The sequence below is a fragment of the Pongo abelii genome, chromosome 21 (assembly GCF_028885655.2).
Source record: "Pongo abelii isolate AG06213 chromosome 21, NHGRI_mPonAbe1-v2.0_pri, whole genome shotgun sequence".
Lineage (NCBI taxonomy): Eukaryota > Metazoa > Chordata > Mammalia > Primates > Hominidae > Pongo > Pongo abelii.
The window spans coordinates 42,069,459-42,083,107 of record NC_072006.2 but is presented as its reverse complement, the minus strand read 5'-3'; the positions used below and the strand labels follow the sequence as shown (position 1 = coordinate 42,083,107).

Here is a 13,649-nt window from a genome sequence, read left to right as displayed (position 1 = left end):
GTGCGTACCGGAGAGAAAGGAAGGAACGGGTGGGGGTGGTAAGAGAGGGGAAGATGGATCCAACAGACACAAAGGAACAAAGAAAGAGGAAAGAGACTGAAAGACAGAGATAGAGAGGAAAAGAGGTAGAGAAAGATCAGAGAGACCCAGAGAGAGAGAGGGGGAGAGAGAAAGAGAGAGACCCAGAGAGAGAGGGGGGGAGAGAGAGAGAGAGAGACCCAGAGAGAGAGGGGGGGAGAGAGAACGAGAGAGACCCAGAGAGCAGTAGGGCAAGGAGAGAGAGAGATCCAGAGAGTGAGGGGCCGGTGGAGGGCACTTCCCAGGCACAGGTGGGCACTGCTGCCCCGCTCGCTGGTAGCTCGCTGGAGAAAGGCCCCCTCTCCTGGCTCTGACTCCTGCTCTAACCTTCTAGATGCTCCCATAGCCTCACTTCCAAGGGCACCAGTGTGCAGGTGGCAGGGAAGGCTGGTATTGAGGCAAACAGGCACAGGGCAGAGGGCACCAGCCCAGCCCTGACCCGCCCCCAGGCTCCCTCTCAGCCTGCACTGCCCCTTCAACCACACACAGTCACCCCCCAGACACAGCCCCCACCTACACAGTCAGACAGAAACACCGCTCCATCCACTAGAACCCCCAGGCAGGAACACACAGGGTCCCACACATGCCCCCAGGGCCCCACTGCTTCCCACTAACAGTGCTGGACTCAGACGCGGAGCCTAGACTTTTGGAGCCATGTGCTTGTAGCCAGAACAGGCCATTCTCAGCATTTTGGCATCGCTGACCCCTGTGAGAATCTGACCAAGCCAGGAGCGCTGCTCCGGAACAAAGCACCTGCCCACACACGCAGCTTGGCAGCCGGGAGCAGACAGATGCGCGGGCTACGAACTCTGGCTCTGCTGTCCCACAAGCTGGGCTCAAGCCCGGCTTTGCTGTTCAGCATCCGTGTGTCCTCAGGCAAGTCGCACCACGCCCCTCAGTGTCCTCCTCTGTAAAATGGGAGTGCCCGCCTCCTAGCATGGTGAGGAGTAAACGAGAGGAGGCAGGGGAAGTGATGGAAACACAGAGTGCTTGATGAATGCTGGCTGCTGTTTGGTCCGCAGATGACTGCAGGCCACTGAGAGTTAAGGTGCTGATGGAATCCTACCACTCCCATCAGCTCCATCCTTGCCTGCACACATACACACATGCACACACACACACACATGCACATACATGCTGGCTGCAGCACAAAAGATGTGGTTTCTACGTATACAGATGGAAGAATTCTACAGGCTTGGAGCTCAAGCAAACTCACCGTTGTTCAGTGAGGAAACTGAGGCCCAGAGAGGGGCAGGGACATGCCATGTCACCCAGCAAGGCAGGCACAGGGTGGGGGAGAGGGAGTATGGCAGACAAAAAGCAGCATTCCCCCAGCCCCTCTCCCCATCCTGGCACTTTAAGAGCTAAAGTGAAGTCACCGAGGAGCCACTGTCCCCATGCCTCAACACGGGACAGAGAAGGCTCCATCCCTGCCATGACCCCTGGGTAGGGCCAGGGCATCCTCGGCGTTGGGAGCTCCACCCACCTGGGCCCTTGTGCCAGCACCATCACTAAATTGCTGTGTGACAGATCTTTATTAGCCACCCACTGTGTTCTGGCTGCTCTGCCTACTTCAACAGTCTTTGCTCCTTTGGGAAATAAGGCAGAAATCTCCTCACTAATATCCCCAGCTAATAACGGGTAGGGCTCAGTTTGCACACCTCCTGTGACAGGAAGCTCACTACTGGGTACGCTCACTGCCCCACAGGTGAGTGTCCTTCTCTGTGTTTCTGTGTTTAATATCATCCCAGCCTCTTTTTTTTTTTTTTTTTTGAGACGGAGTCTCACTAGGCTCACTGCAATCTCCGCCTCCCGGATTCAAGCAATTCTCTGCCTCAGCCTCCCGAGTAGCTGGGATTACAGGCGCCTGCCACCATGCCCGGCTAATTTTTGTATTTTTAGTAGAGATGGTGTTTCACCAACTTGGCCAGGGTGGTCTTGAACTCCTGACCTTGTGATCCACCCGCCTTGGCCTCCCTAAGTGCTGGGATTACAGGTGTGAGCCACTGCGCCCGGCCCCAGCTTCTTAAATCTTATCACAATACGTATATATTCTTCTTCTTCTTTTTTTTTTTAGGAGACAGGGTCTCACTCTGTCACCCAGGCTGGAGTGCAGTGGTGCAATCACAGCTCACTGCAGCCTTGAACTCTTGGGCTCAGGTGATCTTCCCACCCCAGCCTCCCAAGTAGCTGGGACCACAGGCATGAGCCACGACACCTGGCTAATTCTGTATTTTTTTGTTTTAGAGATAGGGTCCACTATGTTGTCCAGGCTGGACTCAATCTCCTGGGTTCCAGTGACCCTCCGGCCCCAGCCTCCTGAGTCATTGGGATTACAGGCGTGAGCCACCGCGCCCAGCTCTATACTTATATATTCTTTATGGGTTCAGTTTTCTGTCTCCCCCACTAGACTGAGAACTCTAAGAGAGCAAGAACCTTAGCTGTCTTCTTCACTGATAAGTCCCCAGTGGCTAAAACAGCCTGGCACATGACAGGTGCCCAACTGATATTTGTTGAATGAATAAAAGAATGAATGAATGACCAAGCTTCCCAAACATGGCAGCAGCCCCATTAGGCCAGTAGCTCCCAGTATGAAGAGTATGGAGCACACAGTGTGACCGGGCAGCCCGTCGGATGCCCCCGGGTCTCCAAGTCATGTCTGCACTGTGGATCCCCACGGACATGCCCACGCGCCGCCTGCACTATTATGTCCTTAATGTTTTTCTATAAACTAACCCACCATTTTTTAATACCCCCGTTAGTCTCATCCTAAGCAATCATATCTGTGAAATCACAGTTTTGATGTGCTGGTTATATTTTTTCAGTACACATTAAAATAAACGCTTAACAAATGTAAGAGGTTTCTCTAGGTTCTGCCTAAAATCATCTCTCAGGTAGGACCCAATCTTGTTGCGGGCCCTGGGGGGTTTTGAAGAGGGTTGAAACTGGGGGTGGGAGGTGGAGCTGAGTCCCAGGGACTCCCTGATGGCTTCAAGGAAGGGAAGGGAGGCCTGGCTGTGAGAAGGGAACCTGGAGGAGCAGCAGCCCCTCTCTGCCTCCCCACCCCCACCTCACTTCTCTGGAGCAGTGGGAACCAGGGGGAGCCAGTTGGGCGGGCTCTGGACCCCGGGACCAGCAGCTAGGAGAGGAGAAGATTTCTTCCCCAGCTGGACCACTGCTGCTTTTTCTGATGCAAGTGTCTCATCAGGGTCGGGGGAGGAGGGCGCGACCCTCAGACTCCCCCATCCTCATGGCCGCAGCATCGCATATACACCCCAAGGTCAGAGCCTGAGCTAATCCACTGCAAGGTGCCATTAGCCTTGCCCACTCCAGGATGTCCTTGCTCTGCTCAGCAGGGATGAGGAGGGGGCTGCAATTTTTTATTTTTCCCCCTATAAACATAGATTCCTTATGAAATTAAAATCATTTGAATGCTTAAAAATACATTGACTTGGAATGAGCAAAGCTTTAAGAATTCAGACCTCATCCCCTGCTTCGTCCTCGTCATCCATTCATTCATTCCCCGCCACCTCCCTGGGCCGGGCATTGTCCTGGGTCCCAGGACACAAGCGAATCTGACCCCAGTGTGCTCAGCAGGCCCCAAACTCCTTTCAGGACTGAGAGGAGAGTCTTCCCACAACCCCATCAGCAGCTGGTTTGGTCCCCAATGTCCAAGGTGATGGCCAAACACTCTCACGTGGGCACCTGTGCCGCTGTTCACGCTGCACACTCTCCCCATGCTTTCGAAAATCGAGGGAAGTTGGAGGGTCACTGGGATAGCATTCTGTTCCCACTGCTGCTCGCCCTCCTGGGTGTGGAATGCGGAGGCCATTGCACTCCTTCCACCCTGGAGCCAAGCCTCAAGGCCCAGCCCTGCTCTTCCCCTCTGTGTGACCTGGGCCTCTTCCTCCTCTTTCCTTGGACTTCCAGCCCTGGAGCCAGATTCTTCAGTTCAAGTCCAGCCTCCGACACTTGGTAGGTGTGTGACCTTGGGTAAGCCATTTAACCTCCCCGAGTCTCATTTTCTTCATCTAAACAGTGGGCCCGAGACAGTCTTTCCTTCTGGAGTTCTTGTTAGAATTGAATGAGATGATACCATTCAAGGCCCTGGCATGGCACTCAACACACACTTGCTTCCATATGTTTATCTCTTCTGTTTTTATTTTTATTTATTTATTTATTTTTGAGGCAGGGTCTCATTTTGTCAACCAGGCTGGAGTGCAGTGGCGCAATCTCAGCTCACTGCAACCTCCATCTCCTGGGCTCACGCGATCCTCCCGCCTCAGCCTACTGAGTAGCTGGGACTACAGGTGTGTACCCATGCCTGGCTATTTTTTAGTAGAGATGAGTTCTCACTATGTTGTCCAGGCTGATCTCAAACTCCTGGGCTCAAGTCATCCACCCACCTCAGCCTCCCAAAGTGCTGGGATTACAGGCATGAGCCGCCGCGCCCAGCCAATCTCTCCATTTGTACAGAGTTGGATGAGGTAATCCCAAAAGCCAAGAAGTACCCTCCAGGGCAATTCTGGGCAAATTCTCCCTTGCCCCTGGATCTCTGTCTTCTCATCTGTAAGAGAGAGGCTTGGGGACGATGGTTCCAAGGGGCCTCCATGATTCATTCCAAAAGCTCCATCTCCTGCCCCCGCAGCTGGTGCATCAGAAGGGGTCACTTACCCGACTCCCCTCATCCTGCCCACTTGTTTGCCACAGGAGACTTTGCCCACCATCCTTGCTGTCACCATGGCAAGGAGCCAAATTCCCTGCGTCCTGCTGGCCGCCTGCGGCTTCTCTTGTTTGGGGAAAAGGCTGCGGGAGCCGCTGATGGGCAAGGTGTCAAAACCAATTGGTGTGAAGGACTTGGGGAAGACCGCTTGTGAGGGCCAATTCCCCACAGGAGGCCGGGAAACCCTCAGCCCAAGGCAGAGTGTTTACAGGCGTAATTGATAGAATAATCACCAACGCCCGAGACAAAGACGAACACATTTTTAACATCATAACCTTCGGAAGACAGGACTCAATTTTCTTCATCTTCCAGCAACCAAACTAGCTAGCTTATTGATGGTGAGATACCAACAGTTCAGTAAGGAACGCAAGGAAGCCAGAGTCATTTTTCAGTGCACAGGCTGCTTGCCAAATGGCCCGGTGCCCCCTCCCTCCCCCAGCGCCCTGCTGGTCCCTCCTGGCAACAGAGAGAATCTCAGGACAGTGAATCACTCAATGGACAAAGCCCCCGGCCAAGCCAGGATCTTTGTCTGCATTGGGGTATATGAATAATTGAAGGTGCTGGCCTAGGGGTGTGTGTGTGTGTGTGTGTGTGTCTGTGTCTGTGTGTGTGTGTGTAGGGGTGTGTGTGTGCGTGGCAGGGTGGGGGTGGGAGGGGAGTTGTCTGCTGCAGTGTGAGGCTTCTTGGGGCTTCTCTCAGGGACCATCCACCTGCCCCCGTCTGGACCTCTCCCTCCCCTGTGAAACCAAACCAAGCCAGCCCATAGCGTCAGACATTTCTTGTCCCTACATCTCCCATCAGGTATGGGTAGATACTTAGGCAGTGGCTTCCAAACCCCAGGCTGCATGAGAATCCTCTGGGGAATTTATTAAAATGCAGATTCCACCAGATGCGGTGGCTCATGCCTGTAATCCCAGCACTTTGGAAGGCTGAGGAGGGAGGATGGCTTGAGCCCAGGAGTTCGAGACCAGCCTAGGCAATATAATAAGATCTCATCTCTACAAAAAATTTAAAAATTAGCTGAGGGTGGTAGCGCACGCCCGTACTCCCAGCTACTCAGCGGCTGAGGTGAAAGGATCGCTTGAACCCAGGAGGCAGAGGTTGCAGTAAGCTGAGATTGTGCCACTGCACTCGAGCCTGGTCAATAGAGCAAGACCTTGTCTCAAGAGAAATTAAAAAAAATAATAAAATGTACATTCCAGGGCCCCATCAAATAACCATTCTGGCGGTGGGTTTGGGGGATCTGCATTGTAAAAAATTCCCTGCCATGTGAGGCTTCTTGCAAGCTGTAGGGGTCCTCTGCAAGCTGTAGGGGTCTACAGAGATCTTCACAAAGACCCTGCCTTCTGGATCCCTCCCCTGGACAAGATCTGGAAAGATCCTGGGGTCCAGTCCAGCTGCCTGTTTCTAACCTACAGGTATCCTTAGCAAGATCTTGCCACCTTTCTGAGTGGCTGGTTCCTCTTGGTGGAACCCACTGCTTTACTGGTTCCCTGAGGAGCTAGAAGGGAGCAAGCTTGGGTTACGGCTACACGAAGGAAGACGCCATGGCCAAGCCTGCCTCAAGGCTGTTCTGGAGGAGGCAGTCCCAGAGCCGCCAGATGCATCTTCATCCTAAACACAGCTTTCCAGCTGTCTGTACAGACTCAGCACCATTGGGTAAGTCATTGGTCCTCTCCGAGCCTCAGTTTTCTCCTATCTCCAACACCAGGCTTGCATGAATGGTCAGCCTGAGTGAGTTAACACTGGCAAGCGCTTGGCAGCACGGGGCACACAGTAGGCATTTCGTCAATGCTTGCACCTTTTCCTCCCATCCCTGCTGTGCCCATGGCAATGAGTTAACATTTTCTGATGAGAAAAAAATCAAAATCACTCCTGTTTATTGAGCACCTACTAGGTGCAGACATGGACCATCACCACCCCACCTCCCGGTGACTGATGCCTCCTTGAGATACATGCTCCCCATTCATTCCTCACACCTCAAAAAAGCCCTCTTCCAAATGCCTTGAGTGGAGGTGGGAGGGAGATGGGAAGCAAAACAGATGTCCTTTCTGACCCATCTGACCGCAGGCTTTCCCTGTGACAAGCTCCAGGGCAGGCAGGTGGAAGGCAGGAGCCCGGCGGCCGGGCTGGGCTCAGATGGAGCTGGAGGGGTGAGCAGCCACCAAGCGCTTGGGGTCAATATGCCCCTCCCCAGGAGCCCCTGCTTCCAGCCCCCAGCCCCCACCCCCAGACATAAAGACACCTTCCCAACTGGGCCACATTTCCTGAATCAGCTGAGGACACACGGAGCCCAGGAATAATGAAACGATCAGGCCCCAATCTGCTAAACAGCAATTTCTGAGCTTTTTCAGCACACACAGCTTTTATCAAATTGGTATTCTCCTCCTGAACACAAATGGCTTATTAGACATGACCCACTTATTCGCCGCGTCTCACTATCATTAATAACAGTTTCTTTTTGTGATTAAGTGAGTGGCTCCAAACCCTTCCTGTGGTGGCGGGCGCTTGGCCCGGCAGAGGGGCAGCTGTGGGGGCTCCTCGGCAGTCACTACTTGGTGACTTTGAACCTAGCAATGTCAGGGGAAGGCAGCCCGGCCCCTGCAGAGCAGCCTGGCTTCCTTGTTTCTTTAGGGACATAGGGAGACCCAGAGGGGTGGCTCACTTGCCCAGAGCCACACGGGGGTTCAAGAGAGAAGCCAGGTTCCTCAGCAACTAGGGGTGCCTCCTTCTCATCTAGCCCCTGCCCTGGGCCTTAGCTTGACCCTCCAGGGTGCAGAGGGGAGATTACAGCTGGTTGGGCAGAGCTGTGCCCCCTCAGCTTACCTGGCACCAGGGGGCAGGTACAGACTGTCACACAAAGGGCAGACAGACCCTGCTTTTCTATGGGGGGAGCCACCTTGGGGCCTTGGGAATAACAGAGTGGCACCCAAGTCCCTGGGGTCTGGTGCTCTAGGGACAGAACGACCATAAGCCTCAGAGTCCCATTCCTTGTACCCCTCGGGACTGCAAACTCAGGGAAGGCCTTCCATGGAAACCCCTCCTAGTGTAAGTTCCAACTGTGCCAAGGAACTGAGCGGAGCGAGGAGAGGAGGGGTGGAGAGGGAGGAATTCCCAGTTTCCCTAGAATGAGAGGGAATCTGACAGGGAGATGAATGTCCTGGAAAAAAGCACTGTCTTTGCCCGACAGACCCTGGGGCCTGTCCTGGCTCAGTCACTCTCTTACTGTGTGACCTTGGGCAACTTCCTTCACCTTTCTGAGCCTTGGTTTCCCTATCTGTAAGTTGAGGATCAAAAGAACCCTTTCCTTATTTACCACCGCTCTAGCCAGGTCGGTAGAGATGAGATGAGGGGTATGAAGGGTACGTAAATGATGCACACAGCAGTTACTACCAAACATGGTGAGGCAGAAGGGGGCGGGGAGTCATGGTTCCCAAAAAGCAGAGACCCTGAGGATGGCTTCAAAGCCCCCCTCTCCACTGGAGCAATCCCACTCATGTGTCATACCCCAGCAAAAGCCTTCCCTGATTATCTACCCCCTCTTAACCCCACTCACTCCCGTCAGAATAAATCATCCAATTATCTGGCCTTTGTGCAAACCTCCCTGCAGCCCTGGGCCCACAGTGCCCAGCACTGGGGCTGCAGCCTCCCCCACAAGGCTGGGAGCCCGTCTAGTGAAGGGCTACATGGAAGAAAGGTCTCCTTTGGTTTCATCTATGCTCCATCCCTCATCCCAGAGTCAGGCTCACAGGGGCCAGGGGGAGCCCCCACAGCTGCCAGGCTCATACAGTCCAACTCTGCTGCCAACTTGGGCTCCTTCGGGGCTAGCAGGAGCTTCTGACACTCAGCCAGCCAGTGCTGGGAATGCTTGTCTGCTCCCCGGCTCCCACAGCGGCTGGAGTTGAGATTTCCCACATTTCAGTCCTCTAGGGCCGAGGATGAGGATGGGAGTACCCTATGGAGGGATGGCAGCGGCTTCCTGCCCATCTCCAGAGGCAGACAAAAGCACCCGGCATTCCACTTCCACTCCCACTCCCATGCCTCTGGCTGCAGGCAGCAACCCCAACTACTCAGGTGGCTTCCACCAGATGCCACCCGCCCAACAGGGAGGCTGCAGCCCCAGGCGACCAAGGCGACCAGTTCTCAAGAAACAGGGTCTTCTGCCCCCAAGGACCTTTCCAGTGGTATAGGAGTGGGTGTGAAGAGGAAGAGGACAAGGGCCTCTGTGCGGTTAAACCCAGAAGAGTAAAGGCAGATGGGCAGAGAGGAGTGGGTGAGCAAATTGTGTTCATGTGTGTGTATGTGTGTGCCTGTGTGTGTGTGTGCGCGCGCGCACCAGTGTGTCTGCAGGTGGGCAGGCGAGAGTTGTGGCGAAGCGTGTGCGCCAGCTGGCAGAGTGAGCCCACCGGCGCAGTGCCTGATGTGCGTGTGTAGTGGGCATAAGTGTAAAGGCTTGCAGTGACGAGGGGGACCTGCGGTGTGTGGAGATGTGCAGGGTAGGAGTTGTGAGTGTGAGAAAGCAGCGACTGTGGCTCTGAGTGTGTCCGCGGCTGTGCATATTGGTGTGGCCAAGGAGGCGTGCGTATCCGCGCGAGTGTCGGGGGAGGAGGTTCGGGGGTGCGCCCCGGGTGCCCCCTCCTCCGCAGGGCCGGGGTGCCAGGGCGGGTCCACCGCGCCGGCAGGAGGCGCCCCGGGATTCCCGCCACGACTGGCGCCGGTTCGAGCCCCGGGGCGGCCAAGTTGGAGTGGCGCGGCCCGGGTTGGGGTTTGGTGGGGAAGTCCGCGGGGGCGGCGACCGAACTCACCGTGGCCGGAGACCTGGTTGTCCCAGGGCGCGTGGCCGGCGGGCCGCGTGGCGCCGCCGAGTTGCAGGAAAAGTGCCAGGTAGTGGAGGGCGCCCAGCGCTACGGCGAGCGGGGCCCCCATGGTGCGCGCTCGGGCCGGGGGCGCCGCCGCCTCACATCGGGGCCCCGGAGACCGCAGACCCCGCGCCAGCTGTCCCCTGCCCTGAGCCGCCTGGCTGCCCGGCTCCGGCAGCTGCCCCTCGCCCGCTGTCCCCAGGCCCGGCCCGGCTCCCAGCCCTCGCCCGGCTCCGGCCCAGCCCCGGCTGCGGGGAGCGAGCGCACGCCCAGCCGGCCGCCTCCGACTGCGGGACTCTTCCCTTCCGCGGAAGGCCACGCCGCGCCGCCGCCGCACCCTCCTCCCTCCTCCCGCCTCCCTCCTCCCCTCCCTCCTCCCCTCCCTCCTCCCGCTCGGAGCAGGCGGCGGAGGGATCTGCCGCTTGATTTATCATCAAAGTTTTGCCCAGGCTGGGATTTTTAAAGCGGTACCCGCAACTTTCCCCCGCCCGATTGCGGGGGCGGGGCCGGGATGGGGCGGAGAGAGCCACCCCAGGGACGCGGTTCCCGCAAAGCACTACCCAACGGGCTTCAGCCACAGAAATGCCGTCCAGCGGGGAGAGGGAGAAAAGCCAGGGCACCCGCCTCCAGACCAGCGCGCTCAGAGGCTCCTAACTTTACCGGCAGGGCGGGGCCGGGGTCGGGGGCCAGTGGGGCTAGGGGTGAGGGCGAGGTAGGGTGGGAGCCTGGGCTGAGACCCAGGGGACCTGGTGATAGCTCTGCCGCCGACCTCCGCTCGCTGTGTGATCGCGTCCGGGTGTCTACCCCTCTCTGAACCTCGAAGTCTTCATCTGAGAAATGGGGGTAATAGCTGTCTGCGGGGGTCCTGGTGAGGATTTGCGAAATCGTGCATGCAGAGGGCTTAGCATAATGCCGCCTACGTGGTAGGAGCTCAGTAGTTATTACTGTGGGTGTTCCCCTCTCTGGGACTCAGTTTTCGGGTCTTTGTAATGGGAGAGGGGCAGGCCAGCTGTTGAGGCTCCTGGCTTTTGAAGATACTGGACCTTATGTGGTGGATGGGATCGCCCCCTTCTGGACTGTAGGCTTCTTCCCTAGACCAATGAGCCTTGATGGTGTGTGTGTGCATGAGTGTGTGTGTGTGTGTGCGCGCGCGTATGCGTGGGTGTATGTGTGTGTGAGTGTGGCAGGGGAGGGGGATAGGGCACCATTCCCATTCCCAAGAGCAAGAATCCAACAAAGTCCTCCAATTCCTTCCCAAACCGTGTTACTGGGGCTGATGGGACAGACAGCAGGGCGGACCTGTGGTCCCATTTAAAAGATAAGGAAGCACCTGAAATCAGGTAATTAGCTTCTCTGAGGTCCTACGGCGAGTCGAGCGAGGCCCCTGACTCCCGGGCGGGGTCCCTCCTGCTCTCATCCCTTGCCCTTCCCCAGGCCTCGCTGCTCACGGAGCCTGGTCCTCCCGGTTTCAGCACCACGGAGGAGGACAGCGCCAGCCCCCCTCCCCCCAACCCGCCGCCGCCCCCGGTCCCATCCTTTGGGCACCGCGGACAGCGTCTCAACTGGCCCTTTGATGCTAGGGTTCACACCGTGGACAGACCCTCAGACTTTCTTCCCCGTCCCCGTCGAACAGGGTCAACCCCTCCGACAGCCCACTCTCCACTCCAGAACACAGGTGGATCCCGCGTCCAGCCCTGTGTACAGCGCCCAAGTTTGAGAACAAGGTTAGAGCCCAAGGTACATAGCCCCTCGCCGTCTTCCCTCTGTCTTAGCGCCTCCCTTCCAGTATTATGGGGAGGCAGCACACCGGATGGGGCCCGTGGTAGCCAGCAACAATCCAGCTCCTTCCAAACTAAGGACACCTCCTCCACGATGTCCCGCACTTGCAAGCACTGTGTTCCAGCACCGTCCACAGCCCCGCGCTCCCTTCAGTACCGAGGACAGGTCCCAAGCGTCGACCCCCGAACCTTCTGGACCACATGCCTTGGAGGAAGGGGCCGTGTTTGCCTGATTCTCTCACTTCTCACTTTCTTCCCACACAGAGGTGGTGTTTAGGTTATCCTGGACTGGCCAGGCGTCTTGGACTCTATGCACGTGTTTTCCCATTCATTAACTCCCCTGAACCCCGCTCCCAGTGAAATGAACTACTGCTTCCATCATAAAGATATGGAAACTGAGAATCCTCCAGATCACATAGCAGCCACCATGTTAGCAAAACTAAAACCCAGGACTCCTTCAACCCCAGCCTGAGGCCTCACCAGGAGACTGTGGTGACAGAACTGGGACTCAAATCCGGGCTTTCTCCTCTTAAACCACAGATTGGAGGGAGCAGACACAGGCAAGGGGACAGGGAGGGAGAGGAGATTAAAGAGGAGTAAACAAGAGATTGCTCAGGGCTGCAGAGGAAGGGGGTCTGGCGGGATGGCAGCACATTGTTGCTGTGCCCCTAGCCCACCGGCTGACTTTCAAAAGTCTTTTCTCTTTGAAGCCTGGAACAAGGTCAAGTTTCCTTCAAGGACAGACATCCAGGGATTGTATATCTTTGAAAATGCTCATGATTGGCCAGGTGTGGTGGCTCATGCCTGTAATGCCAGCACTTTGAGAGGCCGAGGTGGGCAAATCACGAGGTCAGGAGTTCGAGACCAGCCTGACCAACATGGTGAAACCCCATCTCTACTAAAAATACAAAAATTAGCCGGGTTTGGTGGTGGGCACCTGTAATCCCAGCTACTCAGGAGGCTGAGGCAGGAGAATTGCTTGAACCTGGGAGGTGGAAGTTGCAGTGAGCCAAGATCACACCATTGCACTTCAGCCTGGGTGACAGAGCGAGACTTCATCTCAAAAAAAAAAAAAAAAAAGAAGAAGAAGAAAATGCTCATGATGTAATGGTTCTGCTCAAAACCCTCTGATGGCCTGTTTATGTGAGAAATCCTGACTTCTCTAGTTTGCATTCAGGGTCCCAGACTCACCTCCTGCACATATCCTGTGCTCTCTTGGGCATGCCTTGGCCTCATTACATCCTCACCCTTCCCAGTGCTTCCCCTGTGCTTGTATGCCTTCCCCTCTATCTAGCTGAGTCCCCAGTTGAGCAAGGTCCAGCCTGAGTCCCCATGGGAAGAAATGCCTGCTGCCTTCTCCCAGTCCCCAAGCCTCTGTTGGCTCATCACTGTGTGCCCAGCATGGCCCTAAGAACTTTCATTAGTCCCCTTAATCCTCAGAACCACCAGGCCACGTAGGGTAGGATGGTGTGGTTAGAAGTGTGGTCTCTAGAGCCATATTCTCTGTTTTGAATCCTGCCATTTGGTAGCTGTGTCACCTTAGACAAGTTGCTAAGCCTCCCTGTGCCTCAATTTTCTCATCTGTAAAATAAGGGTAATAATACCACCTTCACAACAGGGTGGTGGGGATTAAATGAGTTGCTACATGGAAAGCACTTAGAACAATGCCAGGCACGTAGCAAATACATGATACATGTTGACTAGTGTTCTTGATATCTACAGATGAGGACATAGGTTCAGAAAGGTTAGGTATTTTGCCCAAAGCGACATAGCAAGGCCGTGATGTGTTTGATTCCAGAGCCAATCAAACATTTCATATGTTTGATTCCAACATACCCTCTTGGCACCTTAGGAAACTAAGACCCAGAGAAAATAATTCACATTCTCAGAGTCACACAGCCACTCATGACAGAACTGGATCCAGGTCCTTTGTCTCCCAACTCAGGGACCTCCCACTATACTGTACTGTCCCACTTGTATTTCCTGCAGCACCTAAACTGCACTTTACAGTTTACAAATCACATTCACACCCATGATCTCCTATAATTCATACAACAAACCCTGAGGCTTCTATTATTCCCTTCGTTCTTTTACGGATGGAGAAACGAAGCTCAGAAAGGTGATGTAACCTGCACAAAGTTGCACAGTGAGGTAGGGCAGAGGCTGGATGTGAAAGGACACATCCCAGCCCAGCCTCCTCCCCTGTGTAAT

At 55.4% G+C, this 13,649-nt stretch overlaps 1 protein-coding gene across 1 annotated transcript in view; it reads right to left on the bottom strand.

The window, feature by feature from the left end:
- Positions 1-9,951, bottom strand: part of VSTM2L (V-set and transmembrane domain containing 2 like) — a 42,447-nt gene extending 32,496 nt beyond the window's left edge. The window contains exon 1 of the mRNA XM_002830287.3: positions 9,607-9,951. Coding sequence (XP_002830333.2) covers positions 9,607-9,727 — 121 coding nt within the window. The 5' untranslated portion in view covers positions 9,728-9,951. The remainder of the gene's footprint in view (positions 1-9,606) is intronic.
- Between the last annotated feature and the right edge of the window lie 3,698 nt (positions 9,952-13,649).